General features: G+C 45.3%; 1 protein-coding gene across 1 annotated transcript in view; it reads right to left on the reverse strand.

Moving 5' to 3' along the window:
• The window catches only part of Tll2 (tolloid like 2), a 116,885-nt gene that overhangs the window by 59,600 nt on the left and 38,081 nt on the right, over positions 1-19,204 (reverse strand). The window contains exon 3 of the mRNA XM_076834561.1: positions 447-524. Within this exon, the coding sequence (XP_076690676.1) occupies positions 447-524 (78 nt within the window). The remainder of the gene's footprint in view (positions 1-446; positions 525-19,204) is intronic.

Here is a 19,204-nt window from a genome sequence, read left to right on the forward strand (position 1 = left end):
GAGCCTTGTGTGCAGACAAGCCAAGGGAGTACTTCCAGGCTGACAGGTGGTCCCTGTCCACAAACAGCCTGCAACCTCACCCGTCCCCTCTCTAGGGGTTCTGGTCTAAGCTACCCCCCATCCCCACCCCAGCTGTCCCTCTTCCGGGCCTCCCAGGACCTCTCATTCCCTGAGATGCCTGATTCCCCATGTCTCGTCATCTCTCAAGCCAGGGACTAGGGAAGTGTGGGACTGATTAACAGGTATGAGTTCTTCTTTGGGAGTGATGAAAAAGTTCTGGAACTAGATAGATTATGGGGACAGTCACACCACATTGTAAATGTACTCAAGGCCACTAAAGGGTACACTTTAAAATGGTCAGTATGGTAAATTCGCAGTTATCTGGTTTTTGCCATTAAAAAATATAAAAGGTACCCAAAGACCTGGTGGGGCCTCACATACATTACCCTTTCTAGCTTCCTGGCTGCTGGTATTCAAGGCGGTAGCATTTGGCCAGCTCTCAGATGGCTGCTCTTCAAGGCCACCTATAAGAACAGAGAAAGAGGAGGACACATCAGCCTTCTCTGCAGCATCTTCAGGAAGGGAGAACCACACCTGGTCATCAGCAGTGATCTGCTCCACCAGGTTCACTGAGCACTCATCATGTGATGGGCACCCTTCTAGATACTATTCTAGACACTACAGCAAAAAAAGAGAGCCTACTTTCTTTATAAACACGTAGATCACTCACAAATTAATCAATTAATCGATTAATCTCGATCAACTCAAGAGCACTCAGAATCAGATTTACAAAGAGGCAAGCCAGAAGTCCATTTTCTGACCCCTACCTCCATAAGAAAGGCCCAAAGCAGGTACAACCAGAAGAAAGAGATGTTATTCTGCATTTATGTATCATCTGTCAAAATGCATTCTACTTTCATATGTAACTAATTAGAACAAATAAAAAGGAAAGAAAGCCCAGAAGCGAGGGGAAGCTGTCTTGTCTGGGGTCCGCCCAGAAGGAATGTGGTGGCTGTGCTCTGGGTGTTCTCTAGGAATTCTGGTTTCCCTTGGGGGAGAGTAACCTGGAAGAAACTGCTGTTCACTATATAAGTTAGATCCTGCGGGTCCTGCATCCACCAAGGACAGTGAGGCTGGGGTGCGTTTGCCAGTGGCCACCATCCATACACCCGGTTCACATTCCTCTCCACCAGGACAATGTCAATCACCCAGTGCTTCCTAGTCCTACTAGGTGCAGTTCCAGGCGCTGTGGGTCCAGCTGTGAACAAGACGATGGGGTTCCTGTCCTCAAGATGTGTGCATTCTAAAAAGGAAGCTGGACAATAAGCAGGTGAGAAAACAGATGAAGACAACTGTAGGTTCAGAAAGTGCTCTGAAGATCCAGTGCAGTGCGTGCCCAGGGCGACTGCAGGAGTCATGTGTAAGGTGGTTGGAAAAGGCCTTCTGGAGAGGTGACACTGGGATTGAAATCTGAGACCAGCAGGATCCGGCCACGTGGAGATCTGGGCCAGAAGGATGGAGAAAGAACCTGGATCCGGAGTGAGCTAGCCATGTGGAGCAAGGGAAGGCCTGAGAGGGAGGCAGGATTCACAGGGCCCTGCCAGTCATGCTGTGACCTTTGATTTTATTCTCTTTGTCACAACCCTGTGGAAGTAATAAAACAGGAGAGGGAGGAGGGTATATATTTTTCTAAGATTGTTCTGGGGCAGGCAGGAGTGGAAGGCAGTATCAGGAGATTTGCCCTGGTCGGTGGGCAGACAGCACACTGCAGTAGAGGTGCCAGGCACCTGCTGATCAGGAACCTAGCTGGGGGCAGAGCCAATAGCAGGGGCTGGAAGAGTGGATATAAGGGGTGCGAGGGACCACCATGACTGGTGGGCAGGGCACCAGGGAGCAGATTTGTGCCCAGAAGAGATAATTGCACAGATTAAGCCACATGGAAGCTCCCAAAGGATAATCTATTTACAAGCATATATATATATATATATATATATATATATATATGCTTTACACACACACATTTCATTTGTTTAGAAACTTGGAGTCTATAAAGCATTTCCCCTGTATTTCCCTTTGAGCCTCATTAGAACACTCTGTGGTAGGTGGGAGTGGAACCCCCATTTTACAGAGGAAAAGATACCCTAAGATGATTAGCCCAGAGTCACCCAACCAATAAGGGGAGCTGAGGGGTCAGGACGCATTGTCCTGATCAGAAACCCCTTGATCTTCCCTGTGCCACAGCCCATGGGCGTTCAGCGCTGTTCAGCATAAAATCTCATCCCTGGGCCACGAGAGCCCACGGTGTGGCCCCCACACCAACTCCTGATGGACGCCTGACCAGCAGTCCCTTTCCCTCCCTCCCAGGACTCTGACCTAGCCAGGCTGCAGCTGCGGGGCCTCCTGTAGAGAAAGGTCCCGGTAACGCCAGGCGGGGACAGGAGGCTCCACACTGCATCCTGCTCGTTCTGCTGCCTTTCTGGCCAACTCGGAATCCACTCACACACTCCCTGCAGCTGCCGGGGCCTCCGCTGCCAGCTCCCGGCCCTCGGGGGATTCTTCCAGTTGCGATATCATTTCCTCTCAGGCTAAAGGTCAGGGGAAATCCTGATGGTCTGAAATCCTTCACCAGCCAAGGAATGTGCCATCTGTGAAGGGAAGGCGAGCTGCAGCCGGGCTCCGGGTCCAGCTCGGCCTCCACTCTCTGAGCAACTGCGGACAAGAACTTGGGCCTAGCATCTTTTGTCTGTCAAATGGGCTGTTGCAAGGACCAAATGAGGTAATAGGTTTGTTTAGGCATTCGTTCATTCAACAAATATTTATCCAGCACCTGCTACATGCCAGACACTGTTTCTGCTGCTCAGGATACGACACTGCAGAAACTCTACCCTGACCTCATGGAAATTAAATTCTGATGCAGGGTAGGGAAGAAAGCAATAAACAAATAGACAGCTAACTATTCAAGACAGCTGTTGATAAGTGCTATGAAGAAAATAAGTGAGGGCAAGGGGGACAGGGGTTTTCCATTTCAGGTAAGAAGTCTAGAAAGAACAGGGGAAAGTCTGTGGCTATAGGAGAAGAGCATTCCAAACTGAGGGGCCAGCAGGTGCAAAGGGAGTGTGCCTGGCAGTAGGAAGATGAGAGAGTGGTAGGCCGTGAGGTCAGTGGGCAGTGGGGGTCTGCAGGGCCAGTTCATGTGGGGCCTTGCCAGTCATTTTCAGGACTTAGACTTTTGAGTGATGTAGATAGGAGCCAGAGCACAATGAAAGAGCTTTGTAATTGCACCAGCTTTGTATGTGGCAGGGGTTATTAAAAGTAGACAAGGCCAGGCATGGTGGCACATGCCTATTAATTCCAGTGGCTTTGGAGGCTGAGGCAGAAGGATCGTAAGTTCAAAGCCAGTCTCAGCAATTTAGTGAGGCCCTAAGCAACTCAGCTAGACCCTGTCTCTAAATAAAATATTAAAAGGTAGGGGTAACCAAAAAAGAAAAAAGGGAAGAAAAGAAAAGATGGTCATGGTGTACATGGTGTATATTACCCCAGCTACTCAGGAGGCTGAGGCAGGAGGATCACAAGTTTGAGGCTAGTCTAGGAAACTTAGTGAGAACCTGCCTCAAAATAAAAATTAGAAAAGGGCTATGGATGTGCTTAGTAATAGAACTCCCCTGGGTTCAATCCCCAGCACTAAAAGAAAGAAAAACAAAAAGGTGAGTAGAAGGGGATTGGAATAAGATTCCGTACAGCAATGGAAGTCCAGTATTGATGGCCAGTAATTTAGACTTCCTTGGCTCCTACAAAAGGAAAGATGGCGGACAGGGGGAGAGCACTAGCTGTGTCTAGGAGCAGTACGGGCTCAAGGGAGCCACAAACTATAAAGGAGAGAGCCAGGGCTGGGAGGGACTAAGAGCTCAGCAGCAGACAGGGGAGAGGAGAAGATCCTGATTTACTTGGGTCTCTGGTGCTTGGGGTTAGAGTAGGTGAAGAAATCCTGGAGGTGGGGAAAACCAGGTGCCCTAAGTGCATGAGCCCATCATGTACTAAGTACCAGTCATGGTACTGACCATGTGCTAAGAACAGCGCTAAGTACTTTCCTTGGAGTTTTCCAGTTCTAGCCTCATGGAGACCCACTAACACAGGGACCATTGACAGATGAGGGCCTCTGTGTGTGACTTGCCTGTTCTGAGGGTGCAGAGATGGTTAATACTGATAATGGCTAGAAGTGGGTGCTGTCTCATCTCACACCTGTGCTCCTTTCCCAGGAATGAGGACAAGCACAGGAGAGGCACCTGATAGGGGCCATTTATTCCCAAGGGCCATAAGGCATTGCCCAGTGGGTCTATGGAAGACACCTAAAGACATGGTCGGGGCCATAGTAGTTAAGAACATAAATTCCCCCTCTGTCCTTATCCTCAATAGATGCAGGCTCCATCTTATTTTCCCCCCAGAAGGGCAGCAAACCTCAAGTTTCCAGTGTGGTCCAGTGGGATCTATTTGGAGTTCATGCTCTTCATCTCTTGCCACTTCCCACTCCCGTTGCAAGCTTAGCCACACGAAGCACCTACAGTGACTGAATTTCTACTTTCATCTTCTTGTTCAGCTTTCTTAGCTACAAATACCTCTTCATCTGCCCAAATCCTACTGGTCCTTCAAGTCTCCATTCAGACACCACTTCTTCTGGGAAGCTGCCAGGCGCTCCTCCTCCGTCAGAGCCCTTATCCTCTGCCACTCCCATAGCTCCCTGGCTCACTCACATCCCTCAGCACAAGGTCCTGGGATCTCCTTTGTAGTGCGCAGAATCCTGTGGGCTAATTTTTAGCTTCTAGCATCTTGAAGGAAGAGGCCTGGCACATAGCAGGTACTCAGTAACAATCGATAGATGGGAGAATAAGAAAACAAAAGAGCCAGTTTTAAAAGAAGGACTAGAATTCCTAGCTCAGTTTCGCCATTAGAAACATTTGTCCTCATCAACTTTTATGGAGAGGGGGAGGTAGCTATTCCTGGAACAATGGCTCTCAACCTTGGCTGCAATATTGAATGATCTAGGGAAAAAATTTTTGAGAAAAAAAAAAAATACTGAGATCTGGGCCGAACCCCCAGAGGCTCTTATTTAACTGTTTGGGACGGCGTCTGGCCACAGGAACTTTGAAAATCTTCCTGGGTGATCTTGAGGCGCAGGCAAGGTGGAGACTGGCCACTCAGAATCCTCATCTCATTTCCTTACAGCTGATCTCCCGTCTCCAAAGCTCACCAGGAAAGGAAGATGTGGAGTTGGAGGCAGACGCATCAAACTCTAGGAAAAGCCATTCTCACCTCTAAATAGATGAAAAGTGTGCCTCTGTTTTCTGAAAAAGCTAGCTAATGTGTAAGACAGGTGAGGCTCAGGCTGGGCCTGCAGCTGTAGGCACCACAGAACAAGGAAGAAGATAGAGCCTGATGTAGACAATGACTGGGAGCAAAGTGGGCAGCATTCTGGGTATGGAGATATATTTTTCCTGGTGTATGTATGATTGCAAGATAAAAAAAAAAATTGAAATAAAAATAGCTCCCCATATTTGGTCTTTGCTTAATTACCTCTTCAATGAGAGGATATGCAAAGACCTTGTAGATTTCATTAGTCACAGGGGTTTATTCAAACGCCTCCTTTGCATAAGAAACCCAGGCTTACAGCTGGTCTCTGGGAAAGAATGCCTTCCAGGCCTTGAAAAGAGAGCTCTGGCCTGTTCGGGCTCTCACTGAAACATAGCAGAGGTCAGCAGCCCGTGATGCATGGGGCCCTGCTGAAATGTTTCTATCCAGCATTTGCAATTCAATCCCACAGTTTCCTTTATGGAACAATTCACTAAATTCAGAGTTGTTCTTTTTTCTAATTCACCATATAATTCACCTCCCAAGTTCAATTAAGAAGCAATCTGTTAGCAACTTTGGGAGCAAGCTGCTTTTCTTTGGGAAAGCCCAGTTTTCTTCCGCTCCCAACAAAAAGTGCCTTTAATTATATGCATCATATGATACATTGATGTACACACAACGCCCCTCCACCATAATTAATGAAATATTAACGATATCCATCCAAAGACATCTAGACAGAGAGAGGGCCTAGACAGAAAGGCTTTGCCAAAAAGCCCCTGGGCCATAGATCAATATTGCCCATTTGAACAATAGTGGCTATGAATATTCATTAATATGGACATTCATAAAAAAACCTGTATTAATTATTCCTTCCATTCTTCATTCTTAAAGCCTGATATTACTTGATCCTTAGTTTTCTTAAACACAGACTACTTATCTTTTTTATCTGCAGATTATTTGACGGTATATCACATATGTTCTCCATTTAATCCTCAGGACAACCAGTGGGTATTATTCCCATTTTACCTGCAGGGTAACTGAGGCTTGGAGTACTCACAGTCTTTGAGTGCAGAAGCTGAGATTCTGTCTGGATCAGTCTGGTGCCCAAACCCTTCATCTACTTCATATGTCAAAGCCACCCTGCTGGGGAATCCTCAGTTCTAATGTTGACTGATAATAGCTGTATTTATACCTTTGACCCATCACAGGTAAATCTAGCATAAAATTGCTTTGCTTTACCCTAAGAAAACAGAAAACAATCTTCAGTGCAAGATCCTGAAAAAAACTTTGCTTCTTAGTCCACTCATTCAAGACTCTTGGGCAAGCACCTGCTCTGGGTTCCTGCAGACAGAGCCTAGGGGCCTGCTTCTAAGGGAGGGGCTTAAGATTAGCAATAAACAATGAGATCATTTTGTGGGATGATGAAGCACTTTGAAGAAACTTAAAACAGTTTTATGAAAGAGCAATGGGGAATGAAGCCCAGGAAAGGTCTCTCTGGGAAGGTGACATCTGAGCTAAGTAGTGAGAAGTAGACATTTGAGGAGAGTATTAGCCTAAAAAACAATGCACAACTTTGAGAAAAAAAAAAAAAAAATCCTGAGAAAGGAAAATACAGAGTCCAGTGTGGATGGAACCGGGTTTAATGCCAGCATATAGGGACTGACACCTGAGAGGGCCACCTGAGCGAGCCTTCTCTTCACAACCTTGTCTTAACTTGCTGGGCCCTTTGGTCACACATACTATGCACAGAAATCCTGCGAGTAAGTAATGTTATTCCTCTTTCACAGAAGAGAAACCTGAGGTTCATGAATAAGTGAGTAAGTTGTCCAAGGTCACCCAGCTAGCTGGTGGTTGGACTGTCCCAGCCAGGAGAGTCCACCTGACTCAAGAATCCTTGCTGTGACCCTGCCTCTACTTCAGATGTGCATAACCCCACCTATACATAGGTGTGAACCGAGCAGCATCCTGGGAAGAAACATCTGCACGCCTCTGTCGCAAAACTACCTACAAGCCATATCTGCTCAGCTGAGGTTTCACTTATTCACTATGAAAAAAAACAAAACAAAACAAAACAAAGGCAAATCTCCTTTAAAAGATTGATTTAGGAACAAACAAGCCAATCACTATGGTAATTAATGTGTAATATTAAGCAATTCAATGCCAAGTGACTCTTATATCCATGCCAAATTTCAAATGCTACAGAAAGAAAAGGGAACATGAGTTAAAAGATCTTTGCCAGAATGTTAATGAAATGACTTAATATTGGCAAGTGTGTAATAAAATGGGAATTCTTACACACTTCTGGTGAAGAAATGCCATAAATTGGTAATATTTTATGAAGTAATTTTGAAAGATGTATCCAAATCTTTTAAACAAGGCAATAATATGATTTCTAGGTATCTATACTAGAAATTAATTGATAATGAAGACACAGTTCATCTCAAAATTTTTTAATGATTAAAAAAGACTGTAGCAATAAATGGGATAAATTATGATATAATGGAACACTTTCACCTTTTAAACAGTTTTAGAAGTTTCCCTAAATGAAAAAAAAAAATGTTCATATTGTAAGTAAAAGAAAAAAAAAGCTGGTACACAGTAGGATTCCTATAGAAACCTGTATAATTCTATTTTTCATAGAAAACGTATACAAAAAACATACTGGATGGAAATATCCACAATGACCACTGTCATCATCTCTGGTGGGCCATTGTCTGGTGAAGTTCAAAATTCCTTTTTGTAATTTCTAAATTTTGTTCACCACATTATTTTCATAATCAGCAAGTAAAAGGATTTTCTAAAAGAAGAACTAAATGACAGCACACACTGTGCCTAAGAATGTGTGCTCTGCACTTTATAGTGCACACACAGGTGGGTGTGCACACATACAGATGGATATGTACACACATGCACACACAGAGTTGTCAGGAAAACCTTTTCCTGACAGAATAAAAAAAAAAAAAAAAACAAAAAAAAAAAAAACAGATGTGTTCATGCATATGGGAAACCTGTAATCTAATAACCCTTTTTCTGCTCTGACCACAGAAAGAAACAGAGTCCACAGCTTGGCAAGGTGGAAGAGAGAAAAGCTCACTGGTGAGAACAAGGGATGGCCCCTTAGCACCTTCTCTCAACCAGTGGTATCTTCCAAGATCCCATCTTTCCTTCTCCAGCCAAGTTCATGGACAATTACCTGCATCCTGGCACTGGCTGATGAGGCCTAGAACTTGCTCCTGCCCCAGGGAGAGGCTCTTGGGAGACTTTTTAATCTTGCAAATTTGAGTTCTCCTCTTTCAGCCGTCCATTTGCTTGATACTGGACCCTCCACTCATCTTGAATATTTGTATCTGCATTCCTCCTGTTCCCTGATTGCTGGATGAGTTACCATCAGATCTTCTGCACAGGCATGCTCTTGGGATACCTATTGCTTACCTGGCTTCAAACCTCCAGTTTTCTCCTGATCCCTGAACTTGAGGTATCCTTGTGTCCTAGGTCCGTATTGTTCACACTTAGCCTGGCCCTGGCTTTTTGGCTATGTCCACTTCTTTACTGCTACATAAAAACTAAACCACCTCATAGGGTTGTTATGAAGATTAAGAAAGGGATAATAGGGGCTGGGGTTGTGCCTCAGTGGTAGAGTGCTTGCCTAGCATGCATGAGGCACTGGGTTCGATCCTCAGCACCACATAAAAATAAAATAAAGATATTGTGTCCACCTAAAAAAAAAAAAACTAAAAAATAAATATTTTTTTAAAAAAGAAAGGGATAATACATACAGAGCATATAGTGATGTCTGGCTCTCATCAGCACTCATTGAGTTAGTTTTACTACTATTATTATTATCATTATTGACTCCAAAACTGTTCTGAAGTCTGAAGGAACAGAATGGAAGGAAGGAATATGTCATAGAGGAACACATGTTATTATACTTGAAGCATCACAGGCCAAGGAAAAAGTTTAGGTCCTCATTAAAGCAGACTTAATGAAACCAAGCTCAGGCTGAGAATCCACTGGTGGTCATTGACAATCAGTGAAACGAAGGCGTGCCACCATGACTAGGCATGAAATTTCTTCAAATCTTGCTCCATATGGTGCTGCTTCCCCTTAACAATTTGAAATATTAAATAACAGTATAAAAAATTAACTGAAGATATACTTTAAGAAAAGGCTCAAGTGACCAGTTTATATATGGTCATCCTGTTTTCTCTGGGAAAGTAGAGCTGATTGGCCAAGATTTCCTGTGTAATGGCTCCTAAGTTGCAGGCTGGCATTCATGGAGCGTGCTAATGAATGGTTATTGGATACTTTGCATATGCCAAACACTGTGCTTGCTGCCTTAGCTGTATTTTCTCATGTACTTCTTAACACAGTCCTTCTGAGGTAAGGACTTTGGCTAGATTTAGTTGCAAGTGAGAGAACCGAGGCTTAGAAACTTTAACACAGTCAAAGTAAGGGGCAAAACCCAGATGCAATACCAGACCCATTCATTTCCACAAGTGCTTTTTGCAATACAGGGCTAGAGAGTCAACCTTAATTATCTACAGCTAATATCCCAATAGAAAAGGTCAGGAAAATCCCAGGTTCTTCCTCCCGGGGCATCTAGAAGACAAAGGATCATGTTCCCTAGGAGAACTTTCTGAGTGTACCTCGCAGGAATGGTTCTCGGGCTTCAGGGAGCCTTATGTATATTCTGAGATACTAATATCCCAGGAGACAGGGGCAGTGCCTCTGAAGAAGAGGAGGAGCCGAGAGAGGAGGGCATCAAGGAGAAGGCAGAGAGGAGTGGGAGTCTGAGACCCCAGGGACGCTGCCTCTAGCAAGCCATTGTCCCCTCCCCCAGAAGCTCGCTCCCCCACCACCAGGGGGCTGCCCTAGATACAGGTGCCAATAGTCAGAGCTCTCAGACCTCAAAGCAGGGATCAGCCCATGCCCTCAAAAGCTGAGCGAGTCCTTCCTCAGCAATAGAAAACAATCCCCTCTGGATACAAAGGAAGCCTCGCTCTTCAATTCTGGTTGACCTCAGAACCACAGGGTTCCCCAGAGTCTTCCAAGATGTCCACCTCTAACTAGGGTTCACCACCTGCCTTGAATCAAGGCCCATTGCTCCAGGTGTGCTGAGCCATACTGGACAGACCTGCGGCTGTGAACTAGACTCTGCCCCACCTGCAGAAGCCACGAGGCATGAAGCTGAGTGACAGCTATCAGGTGAATGAAATCTCACCCCGAACCTGGAAGCCCAGGGGGGCTTCCTGGAGGTGATGCAGGGGGCACTGGAGCGATGCTGAAGGACAAGAAGTGCTTCAACAATTGACCAGCCTTTATAACCTGACTGATCTTTGGCTTCTCTGAACCTGTTTTCTAGGCCATAAAATGGGTATAATAGGATCTAACTTTCTAGATTGTGAGCAGCACAATCATTGGGGCCCATAGCCTTGATTATTCTTCAGGTCACCTTAGGATGCCACAACCTCGTATCTTGATGACCATGCTGTGGCCCAAGCTCTATCCCTGCTGGCTGTCCCCCGCATGCAGCTCTCCAGACCCCACCTGCTGCTAGATGAAGCCTTGGCCTGAATTTGCCCAACAGGTGACAGCTTGTCTCTGTCCACCCAAGGCCAACAGGTCAGCAGGGTGTGAGAAGGAGGGGACAACAGACAGGAAGGAGGTGACAGCTCTTTCCTTCACAGAAATGGCTGTCACCTGAACAGACAGGACATTTGGCTCTTTGGGGTTCTGTGAAACTCTAGAGGGAAACTGCTGATCCTCAGAGGCCTTCAGGGAGTGAAGCTTCACCCAGCCTTCCAGAAGCTTCTGAGAAGGGTGATTTCTGAAGCAGGGAGTGATTGGGTGGCAGCACTGGGGAGAGATCAGAATCACAGTCTTCATGGCTGGGGGGAGCAGGAAGGGAGCAGTAGGGACCAAAGCACGGGGGACACGGATTAAATTCTTCCCTGAAACACGGAAGATCAAAAAGCTGCACCAAAAGCTAAAGCATAGGAGAAGGTTCTGGAAGAATCTTCTCATCCCCCATTTATTTCCTCTGGGGTCCACTGGGCAGGATCAGCAATGATCTCACTTATTTGCTTGTGTGTTCACAGCCCGTCTCCCTCACAGCCTAGAAAACACAAGCTCTGTTTCCTTCACTGGTGTGTCCCCAGCCCTGGCACGTGCTGGCTTACGGGAGGTGTATGAACAATGGGCCGCCGGTGGGAGAGAGGGTGGGGAGGAGGGGGGATGGAGGATGTGAGGTCAAGTGGGACATCAATACCCTTCTCCCAGCAAGAAGGGGTGGTGTTCTGAGGGGAGGCAGGGCCGCGGGGAGAAGGGAGGGAGGCTTAGGAGAGCTGCTGAGGTGACAGCACAAAGCAAAATCGGGGACCTGGGTGGACGTGAGGGGAGGAGGAGGGAAGGCTTTCAGGGATGTGATCCAAGCACCCACCACCCATTCTACACAGTGAAATTTGCCAATTAAAAGGAAAACTGAAGAGGGCCCATTGAGAGTAGTCAACATAAGTGACACGGGAAAAACTTGGTAAGGAAATGTGTACAGTCGCAGGAGGAGCAGTATACATTTTTATTGCAATTTGTAAAAATAGTAAGTAAAGGAGAGACATCCTGCTCCCCGATGGATAGGCAAGACGGATACCTGTGATAGCTTCCCAAACTCTGGATTTACACCATCACAGCTCAAATTCTAAGAGAATTTTGTTGGAATCCTTTTATATTTTGTAGAAAGTGATCCTTAAAATCATCCAGAAGGATAAACAATATGAGACATTTCAGTTCTAAAATTGAAGAGTGATATTAAAGCATATAAAGAAACTAACACAGAGAGACACACAGACAAATGGGACAGAACTGCTAACAGTACACATTAGAGCACACCATGTGATAAAGAAGTTGTCACTAAACACGAGGAAAGAATATAAAACAGATGGTGTTGAGAGCATGCTTCAGAAATTAGGGGGAGGGGTGTCTAGCCCACTCCCCAAAAAAGCCCAATGGATTAAAAACGTAATTTTTAACAAGCATAGAAAAATTACAAAGACAGAGAGAGAGAGAGAGAGAGAGAAAGTTATTTTCCAAAGCTACGGTAGAAATAATCTTGGAAATCGAAAAGTTTAAGAAAAAGAAAACTTGGTTTGATAGTTTAGCTTCAGAAACTTTAAAACTTTGAGGTCAGAAAAATGAATTCTCCAAAATGAAAATACATCACCTATACAAGGGAAAATATCTGCACTGAGGATAACAATTATTATCCACAAATAAAGTTGTATAAATAGCTTGTGCAAATCAATGAAAAAAACTATATCCAGTAGACATACAGATAAAGGGAATGAGCAAACATGTGAGAGAAGATAAATATAATTAAGTAGATACTACAGACTGAAGGTTTGTGGCCCCCTCAAAATTCCCATGTGGAAATCCTAACCCCTCGCCTAATGATATTTGGAGGGGGGAGCCTTGGGGAGGCAATTAAATCATGGGGGCCAAATCTTCACGAATTAATCAGTGCCCTTATAGAGACCCCAGAGAGCTCCCACATCCCCTCTTCCAAGTATGACACAGAGAGAAGAAGGTGCCACCTATGAACAAAGAAGTGAGCCCTCCCTAGACATGGAATCTCCCAGGGCCTTCATCTTGGACCTCCCAGCCTCCAGAACAGTAAGAAATAAATATCTGATGGTTGTAAGTTACCCAGTCCAAGATGTGCTGTTACAGTAGCCCAAAGGGCTAAAGCAGTAGATGATTATTGTTACTGTTGGGAAATGAGGTGTCCCCCAAAAGCTCCTATCTTGCTACAGGGATGTGCAGAGGTGAAATTACTGGACTATAAGAGCGGTATCCTAATCAGTCCCTCCAATTTGAATGGACAGAGTGTTAACAGTAGGCAGGTGGGGCATGGCTGGAGAAGGGGAGAAAGTGTCAGGGGTATCGGGAGCCAGGTAGGGAGTAGCTGGAGGAGATATGTCCAAAGGGGTTCATCTTCCCTGTGGCCCCTTCATCTCTTCCTTCTCTCTGCTTCCGGCCTGCCATGATTGGAACCCTGCTCCTCTGCCATGCCCTGCCGCCATGTTGTTCTGCCTCACTTTGGGCCCAGAGCAACAATGGTCTTGGCCCACCATGTACTAAGCCTTTGAAATCATGAGCCAAAGCCAACTTTCCTTCCTCTAATTTGTTCTTGTTGGGTATTTTGGTCACAGTGACACAAAAGTGACTAACATAACCATATAGAAGTTCAGTCTTGAGAAATGAAGATAAAGCCCAAAACAAGGCACCATTTTTCAGCTATTAAATTAGTAAAATAAATAAAATAAACAATCGTGGTGATCCTGGTGGAGGTTTAATTTTCATTTGGGGTGGGATCACTTATCTGGCAAATTTTGGCATGCATCTAAAATGTGCTCTTCATGAGATTAAGGCACTGGGTATGCATAGACAATGATAACTGACAAGCCTCGGACAGTGTGGGAGAGAGAGGAAACACGGGCATCCAGAGGCCTCCCTGAGAAGAGCTGGTGAGCTCCAGGGAAAGGTGGAGGGGAGGATGGGACCTTCCAGCACAAAGGTGGAGAGGAGGGCAGACTGTGGAGGACAAGCCAAGGCCTCTGCCCTGGGTCTCCCCTGGGCTGATCCCAACAAGCCTTTCCAATGCCCCCCAGTACCCTCATGCCCACCGTCTCACCCACCTGCCAGATACCCCGAACCATCTACTTCCTGGGTTGCTCAGTTCTCACTGCCCAGTTCCCACTTCTATACCTTTGACCAGCTCCATCTTCTACCTGCAGCACCCACCCCATGGCAACCCTAAGCAAAATCCAGCAAGGCCACCTTGGCCTCTTCCCACAAAGCCACGTCCCTCCTCTGTGCTTTCTCATCTCTTTCATGACCTTATATTCCTTCCTTCCTTCCTTCCTTCCTTCCTTCCTTCACCCAACAAGCTTCTATAGGGTGCCTCTCTGTGCCAGGCACTGTACCAGGGACCAGGGCAGAAAACAGATCAGACACAGTCCCTGCCCTCAAGGGGCTTCCTGCCCTGATCATATCATGCCTATACTACAATACTTTGTAAACTAGGCTGTCACCCCTGAAGGACAATGTTCTCCTGGAGGACCAGGACATCATCCTGTAAATCTCTAACCACGTGCTATTCATAGCAGATGCTTAGCAGGTTCAGCCAAAGTAGACTCAATTGGATCAGCCATATTATTGCTATTCCCATTTACAGATGAGGAAACAGCTCCGGTGAGGTAAAGCACTTGATCTGTGGTCACTACCTGGTACCTGGCAAAAGTGAGAGTCTGACTCCAGCCCTTGCTCTTCACCTCATTGCTTCTTCCCTAGTGTTATAACGGGAGCAGAGAAGGAAGAGGGAAATCTTAGACAATACAGAACACCCAGTTTGGTGCTTTCATCCTGCAGAAAGAAGATAAAGTCCTTTCTCAATATTTGTAGGGGTTATGGTCTATGAACTTGCAGGGAACACTAAATTAGATAATACCAAACAATGGCTCCTAGGGAAGAGATATATAGTATAGCCTACTAAACAGAAAAACATAAAGTATTATGTAATGCACTGGGCTGTTCACATTTCCACAAAATGATCAGTACATAACCTCGTTTCATGTTTGCTTCTGTTTAAAGACACCTTATTTTATATTTGTCATTGATTCATTCATATTGACTTCATAGGCAACAGCACTGTAACTCATGCCTGAAAGCAACACAGACCTTTATACAAGGCCCATCACAGCTTTTTTGCCATCAGGAACACTAGTTAGCTCTTCAGCGCTGTACTTGGGGACCATTTTAAACATCAAAATCATCAACAAAAACAGAGCATTAAGTACACCACAAAAGAGACCCCTGTTCACACAGTATGAGGGTTGAAACGTGGTCTGAAGGTGCATCATCCGGCCTCAGCCGGGAGCATGCAAACATAGCCACTTAAAATTTGTTCTCCAGGGGCTGGGGCTGGGGCTCAGTGGTAGAGCACTTGCCCAGCATGCATGAAGCACTGGATTCGATCCTCAGCATCACATAAAAATAAATAAATAAAATAAGGTATTGTGTCCATCTACCACAAAGATATTTTTAAAAATTGTTCTCAGTTTGCATGTCTATGAACAACCACAAAAGTGCTGTATTGGTTTTAGCATTGCAAATAAAGTTAGGTGAGTAGGAGAATTCACAGATTGGTGGGTTATGAGATCAACTGCACCTCAGTAAAGAAGACAGAGGGAAGAGGCATTCACACTGATGGGCCCAAGGATTCCTCAAGTCCTCACTGACGGGCTCATGATGGATGCTTCATCTGAAGTGTCTGGCTATCAGCATCCCACCTCATCAAAGGAGGGAAGCAAATGAACTGGCTCTCAAGATCAAGTGTTAGTTTCCAAGACAATAAGTGGAGGCCTTGAGAGGAGTGGCCACTCTGGTCCATCAGCAGGGGACAGTTGAGGGCATCAGCAAGAACCTGAGTTCTCCCAGCATACGACAGACTGGACTAAGGATCATAGGTAAGCGGTTGGGGGTGATGGCATTAATCAGTAAAATACAATGACCCCTTTGTCCCAGAGAGGTTGACACCTATTCATGGTTCCATCATTGCATTTGTTGGATCAGGAAGAACCTGTTCTGGTACCAGCACATGTGCAGTGCCCCAAGCCCTCATGCCCCCGTCTGCCTTTTCTGTCCCCCCACCCTATACCACCCAGAGCCTGGGGCATGTCATGCTGCATTATAAATAGGTGCCAGAGCACAAATGTTTAACAGAAAGAAGAAAAGAAGACCCCCAAAAGGACCATCTCCCAGGCTGCCATGTCATAGGTGAAGTTTCAGGACACTCCTTTTCTGATGGAGAAGAGAGAAGTGACCTTGACCAGTGTCCTAGGACCTGAAATAGGGCCCAACATGGCGCCATTACACATGGGCCTAAAGTTGGGGGTCAGGCAGGTAACATTTTGGGGTGAGAGAGGCTGGGTGTGAAGGATGATAGGGAGTGATGGGGACGACAGCAAATCTCAGACACCTGCCCCTGTAGAGCCCGGCCCATCATTATGCAACCCCGCTGATTGTTGCCATGTGGGATTGCTGGACCAGCATGGCCACATCTTCTAACTTTTCAAGAGAAGCCAGAGTTCTGGGTTTTTATGAGAAATCAGATTTTTAAATGTTGGCAGTAAATTCAAAAAAGTAAGCACTACAAAACAAACAAAACACATCTGCAGACCAGATTTGGCTGGTGGGCTGACCGCTAAGACCTCTGAGCTGGAGGAAGGATGGGACAGCCATGCTTATGGCCATGCTAATGTCAGAGAAGGGAGGGAGGCCTTCGGCTGAGGCTGCCAAGCCCCAGGCATGCAAAGGTGTTGGAGAACCAGGGAAGCAGAAGCAAGCGGCAGCAGGGGCTTTAAAAGTCCACAGGCTCAGCACCAAGGTCAGCTGGGGCTTTGTCCTCAGGGTTTGTGGGCAAGTAAGGGTCATTAAGGAGACTAAAGGGAAATAAGATGACAGAACACAAAGTGAGATTCCACTGGCAACTCCACCACCATCATCACCTTCTCTCTCTGCATCTCCCTGGAAACCACAGAAATAACAACCCAGAAAACAACCCCAGAAAAACATGGGTTTATCCAGGCCATCCTGCACATCAGCCACTGGACATCAGGATAAGGGAGCATATCCTAAACTTACACCAGCAAGGCCACCTGCCACTCCTCAAGCTGTCTCCAGCTCTGAAGGTCCAGCCTTCTCATCAATGGGTGCTTGGTTTCCCATCCCTCCTGCGGCTCTGCTGTGGGAGAAGCTGGGCTTCCTAAACCTTCTCCCTCCAGCCCATGGCTGTTGTTGTTTTCTAAAGGGGAAGCCAAAGCCATATTTCTGCCTGTATCTCTGGGAGCCCCTGGAGGGTGTCTGGAAGGCCCCAGATTATACTGGATTTAACCAGATCTGTTCTGAAGTTCCATGAGACATTTGGTTTTCCTTCGAAAACCAAAGCCCTCATGGGAGTCTAATCAGCAATGCCTGAAGCAGACGCCATGTGTCCCATTCACATTGCATTCGGGGAGCTCACCAACCAAAAGACTCATTGTTGGCGCTTGGGAAGTTTTGAGTCCAACTCTCCATCTTATAGATAAAGAAGCTGAGGTTCCCCCAAAGTGAAGTGACATTTCTAAAGTCTTCCCTATCATAGGTCACTGAGGGTTGTAGCACTGATTTTGTCAAAAACCAATTGAATTTGTTATCATGCCCAGTAAATATGCTTGAACAGTCAGTGCATGCATGAGGAAGGGTGGTGTCCAGCCATAGCAAATGCACCAATTAAGAGATGCTGAGAAACTCAAAAACAAAGGTACTTAACTTTAGGAAAACTAAAATATTAGGTCAAAAAAGGTTAAGGGCCTGGGCACTGTGGCACATGCCTATAATCCCAGTGACTCAGGAGGCTGAGGCTAGAGGGTTGCAAGTTCAAAGCTGGCCTCAGCAATTTAGCAAGGCTGTAAGTAAATTAGCAAGACCCTGTCTCAAAAACAACAACAAAAACAAAGGGTTCATAATATGGTTCAGTGGTTAAGCATCCCTGGGTCCAATCTCTGTTACCAAAAAAAAAAAAAAAAAGTTAAGAGGAGGTTACTTATTGAATGAAAGCATCCTTTATTTTTATCAAAAAGCATTCACGCATTCACATCACATTCTTTTACATCAGGATGAGAAACAGTTTTTAAATCTAGGCCACTGGTATTGGACATATTTATTGGAGGGCTACATAAATAAATAAGAAGAGTTACTTTTGTAGAGTTTATTTCATCCAATTCTACTTTAGACATCAACTGCTATTTAATCTAGGATCAGGAAACATAAAATCACAATTCAACAAAACGCACAGTCAAAGGAGTGTAAATTAAAGGCTGGGGATGTAGATATGGCTCAGTGGTAGAGCACTTGCCTAGCATGTACAAGTCCTAGGTTCAATCTCCAGCACTGAAGGAAAAAGAGAAAGAGAGACAGAGACAGAGACAGACAGATTAAGAAGAATCAAAATAACAATGCTTGTGAAGGTGAGGCACAGTATTTCTGTCGTCAAAGCTGGGAAGCAAATATTGGCTTCTCCTTTGATAAAAATTGTCCCCAGCTCTTGTGAGGCTGTGTTCCCAAATTCTGTGTATTAAGATGGCTGATGGTAACTCATAAAGTATTTTTCCATGAAAATGACATCATAAATGGCAAGATGAGGATGGGATTACCAGGCTTGTCTCTAAAAGCCAAGTTAACTCCAAAAAAAATTGGGCCATCACAGGGGGTCAGTTCACTCGTCCACCACCTCCCCAAACCAAAAATTGCTCCATTATTTCTTCTTCTCTTGGGCCACAGATCTGAACCCACTGCATGCTCTCATTGCTATTTCATTTCCACCTCCAATCTCCTCCCGGGAGGTTGTCAGTCTTCTGCTCAGCTTATTATATAACCCCCCCCCCACCCCCCGGACATCTCTTCCACTCTCAGGACTTCTGCAGTACCCTGACCTGGGTACCACAGGTATGTACAAAAAAAAAAGTTCACTTCATCCTTATGGAATATTTTGTTAGAATGCTCTGTAGTGTAGGCTTTCTAGTTGTGAATTCTTCTAATTTTTGTTTATCATGGAATGTTTTAATTTCATCTTCAAATCTTAAACTTAATTTTGCTGGATATAAAATTCTTGGTTGACATCTGTTTTCTTTCAGAGCTTGAAATATATTATTCCAGGACCTCCTAGTTTTGAGGGTCTGGGTTGAGAAATAAGTTAAGATCTGAATTGGTTTCCCCTATATGTAATTGATTTTTTTTCTCTCATAGCCTTTAAGATTTTATCTTTATT

The sequence above is a fragment of the Callospermophilus lateralis genome, chromosome 15, assembly GCF_048772815.1.
Source record: "Callospermophilus lateralis isolate mCalLat2 chromosome 15, mCalLat2.hap1, whole genome shotgun sequence".
Taxonomy (NCBI): domain Eukaryota; kingdom Metazoa; phylum Chordata; class Mammalia; order Rodentia; family Sciuridae; genus Callospermophilus; species Callospermophilus lateralis.